This window comes from Xiphias gladius, chromosome 16, assembly GCF_016859285.1.
Source record: "Xiphias gladius isolate SHS-SW01 ecotype Sanya breed wild chromosome 16, ASM1685928v1, whole genome shotgun sequence".
NCBI classification, from domain to species: domain Eukaryota; kingdom Metazoa; phylum Chordata; class Actinopteri; order Istiophoriformes; family Xiphiidae; genus Xiphias; species Xiphias gladius.
This window is the reverse complement of record NC_053415.1, coordinates 18,115,106-18,137,869: the sequence shown is the minus strand read 5'-3', so window position 1 is coordinate 18,137,869 and position 22,764 is coordinate 18,115,106. Positions and strand designations below refer to the sequence as shown.

The 22,764-nt window shown below is 39.6% G+C and overlaps 3 protein-coding genes across 7 annotated transcripts; 1 reads left to right on the top strand and 2 right to left on the bottom strand.

The window, feature by feature from the left end:
- Window positions 1–570: 570 nt before the first annotated feature.
- LOC120801874 (protein-lysine methyltransferase METTL21C-like) lies at window positions 571–2,930 on the top strand. The gene is made up of 4 exons (XM_040149189.1): window positions 571–691; window positions 865–1,028; window positions 1,111–1,228; window positions 2,533–2,930. Exons 1-4 carry the CDS (start codon window positions 571–573, stop codon window positions 2,928–2,930), a joined length of 801 nt encoding a protein of 266 aa, XP_040005123.1.
- Window positions 2,931–3,855: 925 nt separating this feature from the next.
- Window positions 3,856–7,536, bottom strand: LOC120801529 (rhodopsin kinase GRK1-like). The gene is made up of 7 exons (XM_040148641.1): window positions 6,838–7,536; window positions 5,802–5,929; window positions 5,181–5,338; window positions 5,009–5,092; window positions 4,758–4,882; window positions 4,450–4,651; window positions 3,856–4,272 (listed from the first exon to the last, which is right to left on the bottom strand). Exons 1-7 carry the CDS (start codon window positions 7,534–7,536, stop codon window positions 3,983–3,985), a joined length of 1,686 nt encoding a protein of 561 aa, XP_040004575.1. The 3' UTR covers window positions 3,856–3,982.
- A 2,248-nt stretch (window positions 7,537–9,784) lies between these two features.
- Window positions 9,785–18,629, bottom strand: LOC120801765 (transcription factor Dp-1-like). 5 transcript variants are annotated; one of them, XM_040148988.1, is made up of 13 exons: window positions 18,435–18,627; window positions 17,188–17,311; window positions 16,275–16,360; window positions 15,980–16,046; window positions 15,668–15,789; window positions 14,730–14,851; window positions 14,394–14,559; window positions 14,082–14,228; window positions 13,903–13,971; window positions 13,142–13,293; window positions 11,705–11,871; window positions 11,072–11,150; window positions 9,785–10,958 (listed from the first exon to the last, which is right to left on the bottom strand). In XM_040148988.1, the coding sequence occupies exons 3-13, from the start codon at window positions 16,284–16,286 to the stop codon at window positions 10,820–10,822; spliced, it is 1,242 nt and encodes a 413-aa protein (XP_040004922.1). In that variant the 5' UTR covers window positions 16,287–16,360; window positions 17,188–17,311; window positions 18,435–18,627; the 3' UTR covers window positions 9,785–10,819. The 5 variants fall into 5 exon arrangements, with proteins under 5 accessions (XP_040004922.1, XP_040004920.1, XP_040004923.1 ...); XM_040148986.1 differs by having other exon boundaries at window positions 10,820–10,958; window positions 17,188–17,261; window positions 18,435–18,628; XM_040148989.1 differs by lacking the exon at window positions 17,188–17,311 and having other exon boundaries at window positions 10,820–10,958; window positions 18,382–18,629.
- Window positions 18,630–22,764: the final 4,135 nt, after the last annotated feature.

Here is a 22,764-nt window from a genome sequence, read left to right as displayed (position 1 = left end):
GTTGAAAAGTCGGAGGCTCATCAAAATTATTGCCATTACACAACCTAAGGGGAAAATTAACATCTGGAATAGATTTAATGGAAATCCATTCAATTTCAATTTGTTGAGATAGTTCACTCCAAACCGCAGATGTCAACCTCATGGTGGTACTAGAGGATAAGAATAATAATGATTAAAAAAAAAGAAAAAGAAAAAAAGAAGAATAAAACACACAGCATGTAAACATTATAACACAAAAGAGCTGGCTGTAGGCTGTTAAAACGATAACTAGGAAGTATATATAGAATGTCTGCACAAAATTTCATGGCAATCCATCTAATAGATGTTGAGATATTTCAGGACCAAAGCGGTGGACCAAACAACAGGCCGACACTGCTGTTACTAGAGCCAATGCCACTGGTGTGGCTAAAAAACACATACACTGTGATTACAAGCTGATCTCAGGCATGTCTGCGGAACCGAAGGTGTCTTAAACATAATCAAAAGCCTGAAATGCAGCTACACTTTAATGGCACTCATGCCACAGCAAATAGTTAATTAAAACTTTCTTTTCAACAGTATTTGGTGCTCATGGATAGATTGTCCAAAGTCCACCAACTGGTCCGCCAGAAGAATCCTGGAGACCAGAGGGAGGCGAATGACAACTTCCAGGATGGGAAACTACAGGTGAATCAGGAAATCACAGATGAAGGTGAATTTTGATTGAACAGTCATGTCATTTCAAAAGGGTCTGTTCCAAAGTGAAGATTACATCAACTGTATTCTGCGCTACCCTCGCGAGTCTAGTTTCTGTATTGCAGAGGAGAGATTTATAATTTTTTTGTCAAAGTGCAGAACTGTAACCTACCTGCCCCTGTTCTACAGCATTAACAGACCAAAAAGTGATGGCCGGAGAGGCTTTGGACAGGAGGAACATCTGGGAGCCGAGTGTTTACTACGCGCTGGGAAAGGAGTCTTTTTATTTTGCTGGTCATGACATCAGCATTCGCGAGTCTATAGATACTTATGGTGCTCTGATCTGGCCCGGGGTATGCCCCGCCATGGTGGTGTATTATTGTACATTCACTGACTTTGTTGTTACTGATGTAGTAATGAAAATTTGCTCTGCAGGCGGTAGCCTTGTGCCAGTTCTTGGAGAATAACCAGCATCAAGTGAACCTGATGGACAAAGCGGTGCTGGAGATTGGAGCTGGGACTGGCCTGCTCTCCGTTGTGGCAAGTCTGCTCGGTAAGGCTAGGACAATGACGGTCATTTGCACCTTACACAGAATGCACTGTACGTATGAAACGATAACGTTGCCCACAAGACTTTCACGGGTCATCAACAAGTCTTGACACTGACTCTTAACAGCCTTTTTTGCCACATTCAGTGTCACTGCATGCAGATGCCAACAATAATAGTTAATTGTATATAAAATTGATAAACAAATTAGTATTAATCATGACATTTTTCATAGAAGATGCTATTTTGTATTTCTTACTTTGGACATATTGTGGTACTTTTTGATTGTGGTGAAAGAGGAAAAGCCATAAAGGGTTTATTCACTGAATATAAAATATTGAAATATGAAATATTCAGTGCATAAATATGCCCTGAATATTTTACAGATATCTGTTCGTCCTTTGTGCAAAAGTAACATTTCAGCCTGGTGGTGGAAGTCAAGGAAACATCAGGGGATCACTAAAAACACTGGGATTCATTGTCTGAGGAACATGACAATCCACCCACACCAAATTTCTTGCATTGCAAACAGGCCAGCAACTGTAAAGAAATTAAGAAATATGTTGATGAACAAAGTGATCATTGGACTGATACTGTCAATCTTTGGCCCCTCTACTATGCATGCAGTGGAAAGTTTATTCCCCCATCAAATAAAACATCTTTTCGGACAAAGGGATTATCACAATTTTATAGAACTGTTTCCTCTGTTTTTCCTCTTCATTCATCTGTCTCTATCAATAGACAACTAAAGGAAATATGTAATTTTACAACCGTTAATTCACAAGCACTTCAACATAAGCATTTCTGACCTTACAAAAAGACCTAGACTTTAAACACTGGCCTGAATGTCTACTCAGTCTTAAATATGCAGCTGGTCCCACCAAGGGTACCAGGGTCCAAGTGAGGTCATGCATTATTGGTGATATAATCAAAGTGGAATTGGTGGAAGTTTTATAATCAAATTCATGACTTGAGTCCACACATCTAGCCAGCAAACTTTTTAGTAACCCACACTTGTGTTTTCCTTTTTTTCTGTGGCCTGTAAGATTCAACACTTCTGAAAAGACACACGATTACAAAACAGTGCCTAAATCTCACACAAACTGAGATCTGTTATACAAATCCCAAAGCAATCGACTTTAGAGCTGTTAAAAGTGCCAGTTCTCTCATCATATAAGCCACAGCACTGGGTAAGATAAAAATGGGCCAACAAATTCCCCAAAAAAGTTGGTGTAGTCTTTTCGGAGTTTCTGTCAATGCATCTTCCTAACTGTACTTCAGCTCCCTTGTTTTTCTGAACTCTATTCCAGGGGCTTGGGTGACAGCTACAGACCTGCCAGACATCCTATCTAATCTGACCTTTAACCTTCTGCGAAACACCAAGGGCCGCTCCCGCTACACCCCTCAGGTGGCTGCCCTCACCTGGGGTCAGGACCTAGAGCGGGACTTTCCCTACCCGTGCTATCACTACGACTATGTGCTCGCAGCTGATGTAGTCTATCACCATGACTGTCTCGAGGAACTGCTGCGAACCATGCGTCACTTTTGCCGACCAGGAAGTCAAACGACGCTGCTGTGGGCCAACAAGATCCGGTTCCAGTCAGACCTGAGGTTCACAAAGTGCTTTAAGAGCAGTTTTAACACCACGCTGCTCGCCGAACTCCCACAGCAGGAGGTGAGCATATACAAGGCCACAGCGAAGGAATGACAGAGGGGCTTCAGGGGGGGAGTTTTCTGAAAAGTTAAAAGTTTTGTTTTGAGTTTGAGAACATTATCTTTCAGGAAAACAGGAAATTAAATGTCCTCCCACTGATTTAAATCAATGTAGAGAAAAATCTGGTTTTGATCTGGGATACAAATCATTCCTGGACAGTGCTATAATTCTGTTTTCACGCAGAAAGCAAAAATGAAGCTCCTGACTCAAATTTCCATTTTAATAAGCTATTTTATTTGCCAGTACTTTTTCATACATCTATTTCTGACTTTATTCAACTTTTGTTAAACAAATTGTCTCCAAAAATAAATTGATTTACATTTCTCCTATATTCAAATGTCTCTCTGTTAACTAATCTAGATGAACCTTCATCAAAGGTGTTTCCCTTTGGCTATTAGTGCAAAGAGTCAATTATTAACCATGAAATAAAAACTTAGGAAAATGTCTTCCAAAAGCATGAAACTTTGCATTTCTGGTGCCTTAGCTTTTGGTAATTCATTTAATATAGCTGTAAATTAGTATAAACTAAGAAAATAAAAGCACTTCCCATAAATAGTATACACTCTACAGGAGCACATATGCAATAGAGTGAAATAAAGATCTTACATGTTTCGACATGTGACTGTCACTTAGCACCAAAGGTACCACATAACTATATCCCTGCTTAAAAATAGGATTTTTAAAAATGCATTTTAAATCTACAAGCATTATAATAGAGTAACATATGCACACATTAAGAGAGAGAGACAGGGGGACAAAGAAAGTGAAAGTTAAGAGAAAGTTTGAGGGAGGGACAGTAGGGATCAGTGATGATATAGTATCAAGAAGTTACACTTTTCAATACTAGATCAAAGGTTAAGTCCATCTCAGGTTGAAAATCCACCTCTTTTCTGTTCCGGCTGTTTCCTGCGCCCACCAATAAAAGTCCAGAGTTGCAAACTGTTGTAATTCTGCGATGAAAAAGTTCAGAAAAGACCTGTGTCTGCCCTGAGTATTTGAGTCCGTGCACTGTATAACTGATGTGTTTTCAAGGTGTTTCAATGAGTCTACGATATGCAGCAGGTTGACGACTTTGGCTGCTCTAGTATGGACTCCCTGCGGAGGTCGTTCGGGATGCTGCCTTCAGGACCCCAAACATTGAGTTCTCCATAAATACCCGTCTCGATCATCTCCTCTTGCCAAGGGATGGGGATGTTGCCAGAGGAAAACTCATCAAAAAAGGTCTTATCAGGATCCTCCAAGGTCACCCCCTTCACCGATGAGAAAGCTCCAACGTCATCAAGACTTTTGGCATACACCACTTTAGGGTCAGGGACAAAAGGAGGAGGTAGAATACCTGAGGAGGTGAAATATGGGGATTAAAAATAATATCAAATTGTTAGAGGAAGGAAAAAATTTCCAAGGTCTGAAGAAATTGGAAATAGGTGTTTATTTTGGTGCAACATATATGTTTCATTGGAGAAGTTATACACAAGCCTGAACAAAATAAGAAAGTAAAGGAAATAGATGATACCTGCATTCAGTTTCCTCCAGTTGATGTCATTAAAAAATGGGTGTGCTCTGAGCGCATCACAGCAACCATTCTTAAAACCCATCCTCTGATCAACCTCTTTGGCCAGCAGCCCATCACAGAGCAACTTTGCATTCTCGCTGAAATTGTCTGGATAGGCCACCACCCGTGTCAGCACACGCTCTTTCATCTCATCACGTTCAACCTAAAGGGGAGACATATAACCTCTCATCCTCTCATTTTTTTCACAGAGTCAGCCATGTTTGAGCACAAGATAAATAAATCTCCTGGTTTAATAAAAGGCAACTAACTTTCTCCCCCCTTTTTCTGAATGGGTTCTTAGCAGCCAAGAACTCAAACAATGTGACCCCCAGAGTGAAGTAGTCGACCGAAGTGTCATATTTTTCTCCTTTCAGCATTTCCGGAGACATATACCCTGAAAGAACCAAAGTGAAACGATTGCCAAAAAAACAAATGCTCTGATCAAGTGATCAAAAGTGAGATTACACCTTAAAATATGACATTGTTTCTTCATTGCTTGGTAGATAAAGATGAGACCCACCTGGTGTCCCAGCATAGCCTTTGGTCAAGGTTTTGCCTTCTTTTAGCTCCACAGCAAGACCCAGGTCAGATATACGCACATTCCCTGTTCAACAACATACAGATATCTTCATCAGCCATTAATTACACATGGATGATGGCAAATTTACCTGTGTTTGACTAGATATCATTACCATCATTGTCTAGCAGTACATTTTCTGGTTTGAGATCTCTGTAGATAATTCTTTTCTGGTGGAGGTGCTCCAAGCCCTGGATAATCTGAGCAATGTAGAAACAGGCTCTGGGCTCCTCAAAGCCTGGGTTGTTCTCATCCACCAGGTAGATGTGGTACCTTCAGGGAAGACAGATCAGGTAAGCTTTGGCTCCGTCATGTTTAAAGGCTATGTAATCTTCATATATTTGCAGTTTTTAGATTGATAGATAGATAGGTAGATAGATGTGTGTGTTTTCTTCATTTGTATGGTGCATATTAATACATATAATCCATCCCACTGTAATGACACTGTAATTTGGAACTACCAATCAGAGATGAATTGTGGCACATTTGCCAGATTGTTAAATATATTCCCAGCTGGTACCACAGCTTACTTTGTGGGACATGAGTCACTGAGACAACTGCACACCTTCTGTTGGCAATGGAGATTTGAAAAGTTATTGCAGTAAAAGAGGTTCTGTCTGCCAAATTATCAAGGATGCCAATAAAGCAAACGCATAATAGAAAGAGGATAATGACTAAGTGCTATCATTGTTCTATCGATGAGCTGATATGAGAGTTTTTCAGAATGTGACATTACTTGAGGTCTCCTCCATTCATGATGGTCATGACCAGACAAAGTTCTTCTTTTGTCTGGAAGGCATACGCCAATGACACAATGAAGCGACTGTGAACCTTCTCAAGAATCCTCTTCTCCACCATCGCACCCTACGGGAGAAAGTTAGGTAAGACAGTTTTGAAAAATAATGCAGCAGGGACCTTTTTAACAGAAAAAAAAAAAGTAAAACTGCAGAGACTTTTCTTCCAACGGGTCGAAGAAAAATGTGCAGTATGTTTTCATGCCCATGCCAAGTAGAAAAAAGGTTCAAGCATATTTCAAAGAATGACCTCATACAAGTCAAGGGCAAGATATAACTGTGCCAAGGAGTTCCATTCAGAAGAGCTTTTCACTAAAGCTCCCAGTAATCACTCTATCCCTGTCTCAGTGTTTAATACTGCAGGCTAAAGCCAAACGAGATAGAGGCAGGGACAAAGATGATTAGCACCACTGCAGCCTGCTCGCAGGGCACTTTCCCTGGAACGTAAAGCCAGTAAAACACCTGTATTAATCAAATCACCAAAAGAACAGTTAAAATAGCTTTGTGTTTCCCTTAAATCTCATGCGAGGAAATGCAACAACACTTCAGTTGTGTTGTGGTATATTATGTAATCGAGGCTTTCTCAAGTAAAAGGCCCAAATTTCAAATTCTAACCATCTAAATGATTACACAGATCTACTTTTCATAGCTCTATTGCTATTGGACCGATATTGAGATAACTTATATTAACTGCCGGCTTATTAATAAAGGCACCAATATGTCAGAGACTGAAAAAAATTACATTTCAAACTATAAAAAGTCCAACATGTGCTTCATGTTTCCTTTACTAATCCTTCATGTTAAACATATTTGAGCACGGTTGATATAACAGGATTAGTGTAAATGCAGGCCCCCTTTTAAAACTATGTCTATTTGAATTAAAGAATGATATGCATAAAACTACAGTGGCTAATGCAAAAGACCAACTTCACGGCGACTAAAGGAGCATATAATCAAGAGTGACATTTGTTCTCTCACCTCATAGCCTTTCCTCTTCTTCAGCCTCTTCTTATTGAGTTTCTTACAGGCATAGAGTTCTCCCGTGGCTTTCATCTGACAGGCCGACACCTCCCCAAACCCACCTTTCCCCAGCACACGGAAGTCTAGGAACCAGTCCGCATCCATGGGCTGCATCTCAAGCCACTTCCACTGCAGGAACCTCTTCAGGTACATGCTCTCCATGAAGAAAGTGTAGGGGGCCTCCCGCAGATATTCCAACGTCGTGGCCAATGCTGCAGAGAACAAATCATCCCCCACAGCCTCCTGGCCTTCCTTCACCTTAGCTATGATGTCCTCAGACAGGAACGGGCAGTAGTGTTTGGCAGAGGGGTCCATGTAACGCTGGACAATCTTTGAGGCCTTCTTTGCCCTGTCGGAATCCTCCGCCCGGTCATAGTCCTCGATGTCTTTCCACAAACGGCAAGCCCCATGATACTCTTTATTTGAATCCAAGAATTCCCTGAAGAGGCGTTTGCCAATAGGTTGTTCCACGCAGACTGAGTCAAAGGCCAAATCCAGGGTTTCCCTCAGGCCCTCGCACACAGTGATGTGGGGCAGTTTGAGGCGAGAATGGTACTTCTTATCCCGAGCTGCTGCAGGATTAGAGCCATCGATGCTTCCACGGGCATTGATGTAAGCAGAATTTGCTACCACCGTGGTTAGTCCTCCAATATCCATGTTGAGGGCTGTTGAGTTTTAGGCAATGCAAAGAGGAGACATTGCAAGAGAAAACAGATGACAAATACTGCTAACTAATGTGCAGGGATGAGGCAGCGAAAGAATGAAGCAAGGTTGAGAAAACACGAAACAGATCATAGAGGGCACGTACGAGAGATATGGGGACTCGAGACTGGTGGCTGAACTAGATCCCCGCACACTCTGAGCACTGTACCACCTACACACACACACACACACACACACCTGAGTCAACACCTTTCTGTAATCCATTAACACCCTAATGCCCCAGACAAAGTGTGTGAGCACCTGCTGAAACAGAACAACACAGGCAACATATGCAGCTGGAGTGTCACCAGTCAACTAAAAAAAAAAGTCACAATTCCTGCAGCAATGAGACATTTGTGTAGACTCATCATGTAGTTGCTGCATATTAAAAGTTAAGATTTGGAAAAGCAGTCATGTTTGTGATTAAGGGAGGTCTACGGAACATCACAATACATCTGAATGATGTTTTTTTTTCCATTAAGATATACCAGATGGTGTTTATATTTTTAAAATAAATTAAATTAAATCCTCATTAAAACATGAAAAACAAAAATGCTCCGTAAAGCAGGACATATTAAATGTAAAGATTCCTTTTTCAAATCTGTCTTAATTGATATGTCCAGATGTACATTGCAAAGCAATTCAATGCTGTCAATATGAGGCTTCAGCAGCCTGAGTGTGACAAATCAAGTGGGTGTCTTCCAAAGTTAGCCCTTTTGGTACCAAATTACTGCCTTTAAAAGAGTAATTTTAGAGGACACCCACTTGATTTGAGTCGCTCAGACTGCTGAGGCCTCATATTGACTTCAGCTAAACTTTAGGATGCATTAAATCCCAATGACAACTATGGATTTTGTCTCCCATCACTCACATTGAAACTGCTGCAGGAAGAGACTTCTTTGCCGCCAATATGGATAGGAGGATTGATTACAGTGACTAAATCAGTGATGATTAATCATGGCATTCCTATAAAATTGTCAGACTCACACAGAACAGCTTAAAAAAAAAGGATCAAAATCAATGCAGCAGACCCAGAGATGATACCTTTTTTATTCAACACATTCTTTTTCTTTGTCAAAACCTGGTGCCTACATTACCCACAATACAATGTGACTGCTGACAGTTTGGTCAGATTCAGGTGTTATGCTAGTAGCAGCCAATGTAGCCTAGATCTCCTAACCCCAAGCAGAGCTGAGGAGCAAGACTAGTAAACTCACTTGTGTCCTACTCCATGCTTCCAGATTTTTTTTTCCCATTTTCAAATCTGTAGTCTTAAACTCCAGCAGAAACTGACCCAACTGACATCATTTGAGGCAATTTATCATCTTTTGTGCAGCGCCCCCTGGAGCCACAAAACACTTGTGATGCAACTTCTTAATATATGCAGCAGTACTCCCAAAGACCTGTAAACAGCCTTTGATGTGTACAATCAATTGAGTTCTCCTTTAAGATAAATTATACAAAATGTGAGCCTATCCTTTAAAACGTTCAAGGTATTTTAAGGGTATAAAAGGAGCTTAAATGACACGCACTGACTTGTTATACTGCTTCAGGATCAGACTTACTAACAAAGACCACAACATCAGACACTGAAAACTTTCACATTATCCAGTGCCTGTGGCATGTACGACATTTTGGCCCTTATTGATTCTCCATGTCAAAAAACATTTGGGCACACCTCATTAGAAATGGGGTCCAGTGTTAATGTCAGTGGTTGCTCTTGTATATCCATGTCTGTATTAAAATTAAATGCAGATAGACATTAAACTATTTTAGCTTAGTATAAGGACCAACAGCCGGGTGAGAAAAGGAGCATGTTATCAGTTGTTCTCACCTCACAGCCATCCTCTTCATGAGTTTCTGGCATGCCGTTTCCCTGAGGCTTTCCTCTGACAAGCGGCCACAAACCCAACCCCACCTTTCCCCAGGACAGATACATAGGAACCACTGTGCATCTATGGACTTTTTTTAAACTTAAAAACTGAGCTATTGAGTTAATTTAGTAGATGTGTTTTTTGAGGGAAAACAATTCAAGCTTACATCTTTGACATGGTTAAGAAAAAATATATATATATATATTTTGAGGTATTCAGTGTGCCTGATTTACTTGTAAATTGAGGAATAGGCAATGTTGTTCCAGGCTTGACACAAATAGTAGGTCAACTTTTGCTGCAACAAACTTGCATAAATTATAGATGCAATCTTATTAAAACAATCTATATTTAATTTGCAAACTTATATTAGATTACAGAAAAAGTATTTGGAAGAGTCAGTACATGTGTTGCTCAGTTTTAAAAGGGAGATCTTTGAAGGAGCACATGAAGACCTACACAACCACACAGTTACATCAATAATTTTTGAAGGTCTATCTTTACCACTGGCCTCTAAAGGATACTATAAGCTACAATCGTATGATTCATATACGTAATTAACAAACAAAGCTTATTTACCTATCAGGAGCCTGGATTATGAAAGTCCTTACCTTGCTGGTGCCATTATTTTGTAAACACTACCAAGGCATTAACAGGGCGGTGATGGAGAACTCCTCAACTCCAGAAATACAAAAAACAAAAACTAGCAAACAAGATCAGGAAAGCAGCTGCCTACAGAACAGAAGGAAGCCAGCCCAACACAATGGAGGATAAGAAACTATTTCAAATTATTGCCAAGAACACAAAACAAAAAGTATCAACACATCTGATGGAGCCCCATCCTGAGATGCAATGCCAACTGTATTTGGCCATTCAGAATCCATGGTGTTGCATTAATACATGTTAAGCAGACACTTTGGCCATCTTGCAACATTTTGATCATCATCATGTCTGCCATATGTAATTGCAAAAATAATAGAAATAACTATTCAAACAAGTACATTATACATTCTCCAACAGCAGTAGGTTCTACAGAGGGTTTTTTTTTTAGTGGGATGGCTTATTGAGAAGTGGATTAGACATACAAAGACTTCAGCGTGGTGGCAGGGCCACAGACCACAGTTCCCTTGGACGACACCTCCCCCAGAGCTGTAGTGCAGGTGCACGTGATTCAGGAGCAGAAAAGGATGGGTGCAATATACACCTCTGTTCAATTTTCGTCTACACCCCTGAGAAAGCCAGACAGAAATACAGGCATGGGAAACAGGGGAAAAGGTTGAAGAAGCACACACAAAGGGGGACTAAATTCCCACGGTGAAGGTGGTTTGAAGGACTGTGCTTGTTGGAGCAGCGAGGCGTTGACAAGTTTAGTCTTCGTCGTCGTTCTCATCGTACTCGTCCTCGTCATCATCATCCCCCATGTACGACACTGGAGTCTCCACACGAGACCCGCTGTAGTGAGAGTCATTCGAGCTGGAGGCCATGGTGCCATCGGTGCAGCCATCACTACAAGGAGGAGGAGGATTTTATCATTCAGTTAGAAAACAAGTTAATGGTGGACAAGCATAACAACATGTGTTTTCCGTCACATTTGTTGGTTGAATTGCAGGGCTTCTCACCTGCTTGCAGGGTAACGGGCTCCATTAGCTGAGGAACCTCCAGTGATGTAGACGTTACTGATGGGACCCTTTGCCATCTCTGGAAAAAGAGAAAAGACATTAACCTAAAGAAATTTGCCTCTGATGATACCTGAATTCATCTCTCTCTGCTCTAGTCACACCGCTTTTACAATGAATACCCACTGGAAGTGAACAAATCACACTACAGCTTCTCTAAAACTTCTTTCTCACCACTGGGGGCATGTCAGTGTTCAAAAAGCAGCAAGTAGCTTCCTCAGTGGCAAACATTGTGTAAATAAGCAACCTAACAAGTATCTACTCACTAGTGCTGCTGCTTCTTTTACTGTTCATTCTTTTGCCATCTTTAAAACTGATGGGCTGCCAAAAAGAAGCTCTGAAAAATGTCCTACTCCATTTCTTAATACTGTTCTGCTACTATCTAAGGCTGCACTTCCTGTAGTTGCTTTACAATAACAGGATTCCAGTGGGTCAATAATGAAAGTCTTTCAATTTGAAGCAGGAAGAGTTTGGTGTCTAATTGTTTGTTTGTTACCATTTCAGTAACTTGAAAAGAATATAACACTAACTTATATCAAAATGAGGTCTACGTACATTAGGGCCTGCTGCACTGACCTATAACGTAGGGCTCCAGAGCTTTGGGCACCAGGTTACGTGCAACCTTTAGATCCTCTGGAGAACACTTTCCCACCTCCAAACCACAGGCCATGCCCATACGTTTCAGCACCTCGATGTCATCGTGGATCTCAAACATGCTGTCAAAATTGAACAAATACTCGAACCTACAGATGAGAAAGAGGGACAACAGGAGACATAAGGAAGTGTGATAATGATTTAAAAGAAAAAAAAAAAATCTGACATTTAAGTGGTTAACAAGTAAAAGACAATGTAAGTATGAATATTTCATAGAATGGTAAATACTAGAAATGCACCTGCTGTTAACTGCAAGTAGACACCATAAAACGTTATGACAAGAATGTAGGAAAACTTGGATTTGACCCCAAAAGATACATTTTAAAGTCAAGAGACTTTTTTTTATGGATTACGCCTTCAGTTGGCTAACAGGAAATTAACTACTTGGTTTTCCAAACTTGGCAGGTTATCATAAAACACTTAAATACCATAGAAAGTCTTAAGAGGTACAGTTTCCTCACATTTGCCAGGGTACAGGTACTGTAGTAGAAAGGTTTGGCTGGCTGTGTTTGTTTCACAGGTAAATAAGATTAACTTAAATGGTCTAACCAGCTTTTTTCTCTCCCAACCAGTCCAACCGCCAGTGTAAAAATGGACTGTTGTGTTAAGAAGTTGTGTTCCATTTGCATTTGAGGCATGCACTGCAGTACCACGAGTAGCACATAGTGCTAATTAACAGCGTTTTCCTTTCTTTACATCTATTTGCATAAATGGAACAGGGTTTGAAGGGCTGGGAGCATGAAAGTACTTTAACTGCATGTCAATGGATTGTTTATGTTCCATCTGTTGTTACCCTTTAAAATTAAAAAAAGTGCTGTCTGACAGTTTGCTTACATCAAAAGATGGACATATTTCTATCCTATATTAGCCTTAATTAAAAAGTTGCAGTTAGGTGCCAATGGGAAGATCTCATATTTACGCCTTCGGGGTCAGCTGCTTAACAGCTATATACTGAACAGTTGAGTTATCATCTCAAAAAACTGCATCTCTGTCTTTATCAGGCTAATCCTGACGGGCAAATTTAATAACTTGGAAGATTTTCAAACTACTTTTGGCTTACTTACCAAGGGCTGGAAAATTATTAACTTGAAAATTATACATTTTACTAGCCAAAATAGACGATAGATATAACAATGTCACATCACTTATGTATTGGGCTGGTAATAATTTGCTTTGAGTAGTAGAAATTATTTAACCCAGAATTGTTAGTGAGTACATACCTGGCTGAAGAGGTAGGTTAAATTGTTAGGTCATTTCACAAGTCACCATCAATACACTGTTCTTTTTCTATTAATTTAAGGACTTGAGGGCAAACTTGAAACTTTTTTTGAATAAATGTGCTGAAAATGAAGCACATACTTGTCATTGGAGATGCTGCAGTCGATGACAGTTTTTTTGCTGGTGTTGACAATAATAAAAGGAAGGTGGATGATGGAGTTGGGAGGTGGAGGTCTGTTTGCCTGCTGCTCTGTCTGTCTGTTCCGCTGAACCAGGTTCTTAAAAGCTATTTGCTGTAAGACAAGATCAAAGAAAGATGAAAATTTTGATAGCCGCTACATAGAGTGTCTGCTTTAAATTAATACCACATTTGACATTTCAAAAAGAAAAATATTCTGCTACACTCTTCAGCTACACTTTAGCTGGATTTATTCTCCAGCATTAATCGGGCGGTCCAGCAAAGTGACTGGTCTGTGGTTCAGTATAAAATTTCTCACACTGATTGCCGTAGCACCACTATAACACGAAATGGATGTGATGTACATTATCAAGCTTTGCTGTGGATTCATTATACACCCTAAGTAATCATATACATTCTTCCACTCACAACTGCCGTAAGGAGAAGGGAGAGAGGGAACATTATTTAACTTGTTCAATGTTTTCTTCACAATGAACAATCTTTCCCAGCATCAGAAACATGTAGAGGAATACACAAGCAGCCCAAGCAGGCGAACCTCAGTTCTTGTGGCCTCCACATGGTATCTTCATAGCTGCTGCAGCATTGACATGTAGTTACATTTGAGGTGGTACACATTAGCTCCAACAGAACTGGCATCATAGGTAGAGGCTACATGTGAAGATCCCCCTGAGCACCCAAGTACAAGCATTCAATTCATTCCCACCTGCAGTATGAGCTCCTGAAGCTGTGACTGTTTCTGCTTAATCCTCTCCAGCCGCCTTTGCCTTTCCACCTACAGGTAATATAAAGGAAAAATGATTAAGAATGATAACATACGGTGATAGAGAGTAGACATCCCCAATACAAGCTAATATAAGAACGGTCTACACTGTGTGTTTCTACCTCTAGGTTTTGGCACTCCTGCGCTGAGTTGGTGGGCAGGCCAATCCACTTGATTTCTTTTTTCTCTTTAGATATAATGTTCATGGCCATGAGCACATTAAGTGCATCATATACACGCCGCCGAATGTTCTTCTGGTCATACACATGCTAAACGGGGGGAAAAAAACCAAACAAGATTCAAAATATTAAAAACTTCTAAGTTGTTAAAAGAACTGTAAAATCTAGCACTATGAGAGACCCTTTTCAAGCATGTTTGTGTATGATTTATGTTTGCATCATTTTGACAAAATGTCATGAAGCTGCAGCACTCACTGAGTCATTGGGTGACATGTGGTTGTCTGAAGAGCTGAATTCTGCGACCAGTTCATCTGCTACCTCATTGTAGGTGGTTACTCCTTTCTTCTGCACCTTCTCACACACCTTCATGGAGAAATGCCTTAAGCCCTTCCCATTTTTTTCCCCTTTCTTACCACGCTTTCTGTGGACAAAAACAGATCCCCCAGACAAACACAATGATTAGTATTCAAAATCTATTTTCTTTCTTTATATGAAATAATATGAGATTTGGCACATGCTAAAAACATTTAATCACCACAGAGCTTGACAATGTCCCAAACTTATAAACTTAAGGACCTTTTGAAGACTTACCCTGATGACCAAGGAGAGGCATCGGATGGTTGAGTCTGAGTGAGGAACTGGGAACTTGGTGTATGTGGACTGTTTACCAAAATGGTATTTGATACCGTGGGCCTCTGGGGTGTTCCAATCACCTACAAAGGCCAGAGGAGGACAAGGGAAAATAAATATGAACACTCAGAACTGGCAGTAATCTAGTGAAGCTGTCAACATAACACAAGTTGTTCTCCAAAATTCAGTGTATTCAAATATTGATATATGATGAGGGTGTACACAGATTGTACATTTAAAAAAATCCATTAAGTCTCACTCAAGGGTTTAGGTGACATTTAGATGGAATATCTGTATGGGACTTACACATTTAGTATTTTGGACATCTTTATTGAGTAATCAATTTTCACTCATGAACATGGCTGTTGATCAATTAGAGAAATTGCTTAAAATACTTGCATCCCTAATAGTAATCAGGTATCTAAGAGATAGGTGATCTATCCCTTCACTAAAGGTAATATCTACGCTGATTTCCGTTATGTATACATCCCATGTATATAATGGGATGATGGGTGTAATCCTGCTGACTGTAGAGTTGATAAGCTTAGGATCAACTGCCTCCACCTACCCTCTGCCCGGTCACCTCACAATGATAATGGAGGGGGCTTACAGAACAGTAAGACACTGCAGAGAAACCTAACAAGTGCATTTCTATCTATATATCTATATATATATCTCTATATATCTATATATATCTCTATCTCTATCTCTCTCTATATCTCTATCTCTCTCTATATATATATATATCTCTCTCTCTATATATATATATATCTCTCTATATATATATATCTCTCTCTCTATATATATATATATATATAGAGAGAGAGAGAGGTTCTAAACTCTCATACAAATGTGGCTGTGAAAGCACAAAAGCCTGACTTTTGTGGTGAATCACTCACCATGTGTGGCACATGTTGCATGTGTGCAGCAACATTCACATTGGATGGCCCTAGAGTTTTGGGTAGTAGCTGTTTGGCCACAGGTGCAGCTGTAGGCTGGACAGTAACCAAAGATAGGACACCTAATAAAAGACATGAGAAGCCCAGTAATGAGTAGAGGTCTTTATTGAAATGGCATTTACCCCTATCGTCCAGTTAACAGCAAATAGGTGTACACATGAAAAAACATTATTATTCAAACTATAGTATGGGTTATGTAAAGAAAATACTGTGTAAAATTTCTGCATTGACGCAATTACTGGTAATTTCTACCTTTGCTGGGGCTCAGATTCTGATCGATGAAAACCTTCAGCTCTCCATTTGTTTCAATCAGACCAGCCTGTGGAGAAAAGGAAGTTAATACAATCCAAAATTCACCATATTAAAGATGCTGCATGTGTCCATTTAAAAAAAAAAGAGTACAGCAGTACAAACGTGAGTTTACAGGAGATATCTTAAGTTATAACAATGTAACAGATGTGCATTCATCTAACATCACAGTGCCTGCAAGGTGACACATAAACTACAAAACTGGTTTCCAGTAAAAGCCATGTATGTAATTACTTACATCTTTAGCCATGATCCAAAAGGACCGGAGGAGTTGAGCTTCAGGCTAAAAAGATAATTCTCTTTTATTTGTCACTCTTCAGACCCCTTTAAGATAGAAAAAAGGCAAACTTAAATAACGACTGAAATAATGACAGTGGTTAGTTTCCAACATCAACAAAACATTGCATTTTTCAAAATATTTCCTAAGTTTAAATATATTTTATTTGTGTTTTCGATAAACAATTAAATCAAACTTGTATTTGAACTAAGGCCCATTTGAAATGCTTGCTGCCAGCACACTGTACAAAGCTACATCACTAACGTTAGCTTCTTCTTACAAGACAAATTTTGACGTGTATGTGTGTATATTTTAAACCAAGCTCAATTATATGAACCCTTGAGGCGTACTTCTGAATGCACTGTGTATACAGAAACCCACACTAAACCATCCCTCGATGCTCAAAACTTTTACTACGCTAAGTGTGCACAAGGCCTACTTCAGGTACCGAGCATGTCCGGAGGAGAGGCATCGTCGAACTTCTGCTACAGGTCACGCAAACATGCTAACTTTATCACACCAGCGTAAAACTATTAATTTGACTAAAGTGATAGCACCACACGGGTGCATATATTACAGATGCATGCAGTAGTAACAGCATTCATATCATAACAAACCACGATAGCACTGAACAATCTTTTGTTGAATGCAGCTAGCTAATTGTTACTGCTAACAGTTAGCGTTACATTCAGCTTACTTGCGTTAGCTAGCTAGTTAGCTTCTGCACGTTTTGAAAGGCTTCACATAAAATTTAGCATTTATTGGTTCCGTGCTTCAGGTTCCGGACAAAGCTGAGTATGGCTTTAACATTTAAAATAATGTGTGTGCATGTCGCACGTTGAATAAAGTTAATATAGTGATTCTGTGCACTTACGAGTGCACTCTCCTGTTTCTTCGACGGCTGTTGTTGTTGGCATTTGAGAATGGAGGAAGAGGAGGTCTAAATCCCTTCCAAACAGGAAACAAACTAAGTAATGTCGAAGTACTTTTCAACAATTCTACAATTAATTCAAGGGAAAAAATATTTTATTAGTGTTGAGTATTTGATTCTTGAGTCTATTTTCTACTCATGTTTCTGTCTTTTGCCGCTGTACATTAAGTAATGCCAGTATTTGCCAGTTGGCCAATTAGGGAAGCTGCATAAAAAGTGATCGCTTTCAATTGAAGACGGACCGCAGTAAAAAAGCAAATACAATACGTTGACAAATCAAATGGAAACAAGATATGCTTTATTCCGACTGTGAATATTACTATACATTTAAATCTCAAATCCAAAATATTTCGCCACGACTTCTGAAATGCCCTGTTACTGATAACTTTGTTTAGTTAATTGTGGTTTATTGACAGTCGTGTACCTTTTCTTGTCAGATACTTGTCACCTCCGTATCATGCGGCAACAAACATAATAACAGTGCCCTCTTCGTCCCGAAGTTACATCCAGAAACACCTAATTTTTCATTATCATCAAATATTCAACTACCTATCAAATGGGCCTGAATATTTAACTTCGAATAAAATATCGACGTTTCGATGCCAAATTTTGGCTATATTAATGTTACCGGTGTCGACCTTTAACGGTTGTTTTAATGACGTTTCAGGACACCACCGTTTTCAACGTAAAAGCTCTGGAAAAGTAAACGTACCGTTACAGAGCAGACGATAATGTAACCGATAGATCAATCGCCGAGGACGCTTACATTTAACTAAAAGCCCGGCTAATGGCTCCATTACTGTTAGCTACATACGGTGAGTTAACAACTTGTCAAAAGATACATTAACGTTATCGCCTACAGTACATTACTAGTACTTTGCTAGTTAGCAATGGTTGTTTTAGCAGTGAGCTAACTCGCTGCAACGGTTGAAAAGCCTGGACCACCGGCGCTTTGTTATCCAACCGCCGTTACGCTAGCTAGTAGCTAGCGGGCGAGCTAATCCACAGCTGTCATCGACAACACCACCAGAATTAGCTGCAATTTTACCATGGTGGTTAGCTTTGTGTCTTTTGGCAGTATACTTTCAAGACATTTTAAGAACAACAATTAGTACAACAGATATTTAACTTGAAGACCTTTCTACTGGGGCAGCCTGATAGCGAGCCACAAGTCGATAAATGCGGCTTACCGGTGTGCACTTCGCAAGTTAGCAATTTGTTTGTTAGCCCTTTCTATCCGCTCTCTGTTAGCCTTGCTACAGCAGCGCGTCTCACAATCTGATCTTGGCGGTGTCTCGCTGTAGAGGCGTCTGATTGGACAGCATCGATAAGACGAAAGCAGAACAGTCAAAGTAGTTCATGCCCACAACCTGCATCTCTTGGGCCTAGTGGATACCAACCAGCTTCAAAGATGCATGTACCGCCATCTACTGTATGGCGGTATGAGGGTGCATTTTAATTCTGTACTTCAAATTTTTAAAAAGAAGTGTGGATTCAGGGGGATCTATTGAAAAAAATGGAATATAATATTATAATGATTTTTTTAATCAGTGTATAATCTTCTCCTACACGCTTGGCAAGTGAGGGTTGAGGGTAGGGGTATTCAGTTGGTTGCAATTTGCAACCTCATCTAGATGCCACTGAATCCTACACACTGGTCCTCTAACCCTGTTTCTCTAACGCTGACACTTCAAGACAGCTCCGACTGAAGGTAGGTTTTGGTTGCACCCCAAAATGCATTGACAACACATTAGGTTCTCAAAGCTTCAGCCACATTGGAAGTCGGTCAGGGATGACTACATATGAATTAAAGCCAAATGAGCTCCTGCCTGCACTGAAGGGACCACTGGGTCAATTTTGTAGTGTTTGTAAAGCAACCCAGCTCTGCAGTCAAGATAAATGTTTAAGTCTGTACCTGAAGCAAAGTATCAAAGGCCACTACTTTTGTCTTGCCAGGCCATATACAGCTATGACTGAGGAGACCGAGGTCATGTCCTTTGCATTGTTTCTGGGAATGTGGGGGTTTTAATCACCTTAGGAGGAGTTTACATTCTACATTTACATAGAAATTACACATGGTGGGTGTTAAGGCTTTTTACAATCATATTTAATCATCCTAGGCAAAAAAATTTCATTCGTTCATTCATAAAATAATAATAACTAAATAGACAATTTGTATTTCTACACAAGAATTATATTCCTGAGAGTGTGGTGAAAGATTCAAAACAGCCATAACACATTTTGATGGCAGACAAAATTAACAGAAAACGTAACGGATCATTTGAATAATTAGATTAATTCATATTTCATTCACTTTTTATACCAAAGTGCTTTACAATGTACCAATGTGTACAACGTGCAACAAGACGCCATGCAAAGTGTTAGCCTGGCTATTGGATTCAGTTGCGGTTCAGTGTCTTATAGGTGGACAAGAAGAGCCTGGGATCAACCCGCAACCCTGCAATAAATAGACAGCCTGTTGTACCTGCTGGGCCAAAAAAAAAAAAAATTTAACAGACTTCTTTTGGTACTGAGTTAAATATTATTGATAGATGGTACTACAGCGTTGCGCTGGTGGGGAATCAGAACCTATGATCTCCGTACTGTTAAAATCCGGCTGCTACCTTGACTCTACGAAAGAGTGCAAAATGTGTATTTTTTTTCCATTTGGCAGCAGTCATAGTTTACTATAGACAAATTCAGATGTGAGACGGGAGGCAAAATTCAGTCACAAGCGGTAAGTCTAATTAAGACATTTGAGATACAATCTGATGTCAAGTGTGAACTGCCATCCATCTCAAATGGATTTCATACAGACAAGCTACAAGACGGTCGGAAGGGTCAAAGGGTAAAACTTCCATGTTTAAAATTGTACACTGTATAAACATTGCCTAACCTAACTCTGTCTCAGTTCAGCCTAAATAGTGCCTTTAAGCCACATCCAAATCATAACCTCTTCCCCACGACCGCTTCTCCAAAAAAAACCCAATGTCCACCTCCTTGACAGATGGATTAACTTTTTAATTCTCCTTGCTATTGTCCTGCCGTTTTTGTCAGTGGCCTGTGACCCTTTCATGATTGATTTTTGTTGTGAGTGTGACCCAGCAGTACCTAAACATCTAATTCATCTACTGCATCATCATTAACAATATCTGCAAAACCAACATAAATAAAAGCACATTATCTGACCAGACCAGACCAATCTTTAACAATACCTATGATTGTCATGAAAAATCCCTCTATTTGACTTGACAGACATTAAGCTGTTTAACACTGAAAGATCTGTCAGGGTCGTTCTTCGATTAAATCAATACTCAAAGAATGTTCTGACAGCTATATATGTATTTTAATATAGATATTTTTGACACAGCTGGGGCGTTTGTTAATATCCATAAGAAACTGAGCACGACTTTGTATCAGATCAGTTTCACTTTCTCTGTATGTTGTCTTCTTTGTATATCAAAACAAAATAAAACTATCAATATATTTCTCCACACAGATGTTGACACCTCTTCCCTACATTTCATCCACTTTCTCTGGTTTTCAGTCATGCCATCCGTCATACCCAAACACATTCCCCCAAACATGCCAACCCATAATCAGCCTCCCTCTTTCTAACTATATATACTGTCTGTCATCTTTTTTATATTGTGTTTTAGTATTTTTGGTTACATCTTAGTCAGTGTAGTTGTAAATTAATACTAATTACGATAAAATTTGAAAACTGCAAGTGAACTGAGAAATGTCACCTGATAACACACCTGATTAGACATCTTACCACAAACAGAAATTGATACCGGCCCACAATCAAACTTAAAGCTAGTGTCTGAATGGATTTTTATAGTGTAAAAATGTAGTCAGTTTTGCTGCAAGGACAGTGTTAAATCCTTAGATAAATTATAACCTGCCTTTTTTCTATCATGAGCTGAAAGCCTCCATAATGCCTGCCGAGTGTCTCAGAATTGCACTGCATTTAAGAACGTCTTAAACTGTTAAACTCTCAGATTTTATGGGTGTCCTAATTAGTGGTTTATTCCATGGAGGTGCATTTGAAGCAGAGAGTATGTTGTTTAACTGGAGTAATCAACATCGATTAATTTCTAATGAGATTTACAAAGTTTGTAATTAATAAAAAGTCAAACATTACTGAATTAATTGAAACCTACTCTTTACCGGCATTTTCAAACAGTAGGGTATATAGAAAGGGCTTAAACACTCAGTTACCAGCTTATTAGGTAAACCTAGCTTAAACTAATGCAGGCTAATACAACAGCCCTGCAATAAATCCTCTCTTCATGAAGGTTATGATGTTCATATTTTGTTGAAACTATTTTAGAGAGGTGTTGATTTAACTTGATGTCCATTTTGGAAGCTGCAGTTTGCGGTGCTGTTAAATTGTATTCTGTTACGCTGAAGCGTTTTTACCCTGAACACTTCTCAGTATCATTTCCAGTTTACCAACAACAACACTGCAGCCTACTGTTTACAGTCGGTGTAAAGAAGTCCGTAATTGAGTTGGTATGAATGACAGTAGTTTTCCATTAACAGCGTTGTAACGATCACTTACATGCTGCATCCTGTGTGTGTGATTGTACTAGCATGAAGGGAGTGTACTGAACTCTGGCTGCCATTCAATCCTTCCTCACTGTAAAACAAAACAAAAAAGAGAAAAAAAAGAGGAAGGCTGACGTCCACAGATACTCTATCAGCTACAGTGCTCTGTGTGTTGTTCACACTTATTGAAGGGTGGATTCATTTTCACGAGATAAAACTCAGCTGAGCCTCCTGTCAGCCCAACAGACAGTCATAATTTCTTTGTACTGTAAGATGAGCGCTTGGGGTTTTTTTTTCTTCTAATATTATACTGGGACACATCTTTGCTTTAACTCTCAAAATTCTCTCTCAGATTCAGCTTTTCTTTATTATTATCAAAGTGTGTTGATAGGTTTACAATGTAAGGATAATTATTCTGAGTTAAAAAAGAAAACACGATAGTTTTCACTTTGCCACACTAAAAACAGTGTACTTAACAACATACCCTTGTACACTACACTCATTTCTAGGGTTAAAATAAAACTTTAACAACTTATCCTGTAGTACTGAGTACACTTTTGCCCCCTGGCCAGATGAACCCACCAGGGGGCAAGATGAGCTGCTGACCTCTGTTAACCCCCTATTCCTTCCAATCTTTGTCTAATGTGTGCACCTTTTCCATACTAGAGTGCTGCAGATTTGCTGTATGGTAATTTGATTGATTTGATTGACAGGAATATGCAACAAATAAGCACGAAACTGAAAGAATAAAGGTCTTATGACTAGATTTGACACTTGGATCCACTACCAGGCAGGGCCTCAAGATCAGGTAGTAAAGTAAGACCCACCTCAGACCTATACCAAGTCAGCTGATATTGTTTTTTAGTCATGCGTTACATGAATATGCCCTTACTTTTGTTCCTATGGCCTTTGCATGCACTCATTATACGTTGATGTGGACAAAACTGTCTGCCAAATGAATGCAAT

Excerpts from the sequence above, each read along its gene's own strand:
- LOC120801529 (XM_040148641.1), bottom strand. The coding sequence starts at position 7,536 with ATGGATATTGGAGGACTAACCACGGTGGTAGCAAATTCTGCTTACATC. Across the intron at positions 5,930-6,837 it reads AGAAGAGGAAAGGCTATGAG|GGTGCGATGGTGGAGAAGAG; the intron begins GTGAGAGAACAA and ends TTTCTCCCGTAG. Across the intron at positions 4,273-4,449 it reads CTGGAGGAAACTGAATGCAG|GTATTCTACCTCCTCCTTTT; the intron begins GTATCATCTATT and ends TCACCTCCTCAG.
- LOC120801874 (XM_040149189.1), top strand. The coding sequence starts at position 571 with ATGGATAGATTGTCCAAAGTCCACCAACTGGTCCGCCAGAAGAATCCT. Across the intron at positions 692-864 it reads TCAGGAAATCACAGATGAAG|CATTAACAGACCAAAAAGTG; the intron begins GTGAATTTTGAT and ends CCTGTTCTACAG. Across the intron at positions 1,029-1,110 it reads GTGCTCTGATCTGGCCCGGG|GCGGTAGCCTTGTGCCAGTT; the intron begins GTATGCCCCGCC and ends TTTGCTCTGCAG.
- LOC120801765 (XM_040148989.1), bottom strand. Across the intron at positions 14,229-14,393 it reads ACATGTCACCCAATGACTCA|CATGTGTATGACCAGAAGAA; the intron begins GTGAGTGCTGCA and ends CCCCCCGTTTAG. Across the intron at positions 11,151-11,704 it reads TCTGGAGCCCTACGTTATAG|AGATGGCAAAGGGTCCCATC; the intron begins GTCAGTGCAGCA and ends CTCTTTTTCCAG.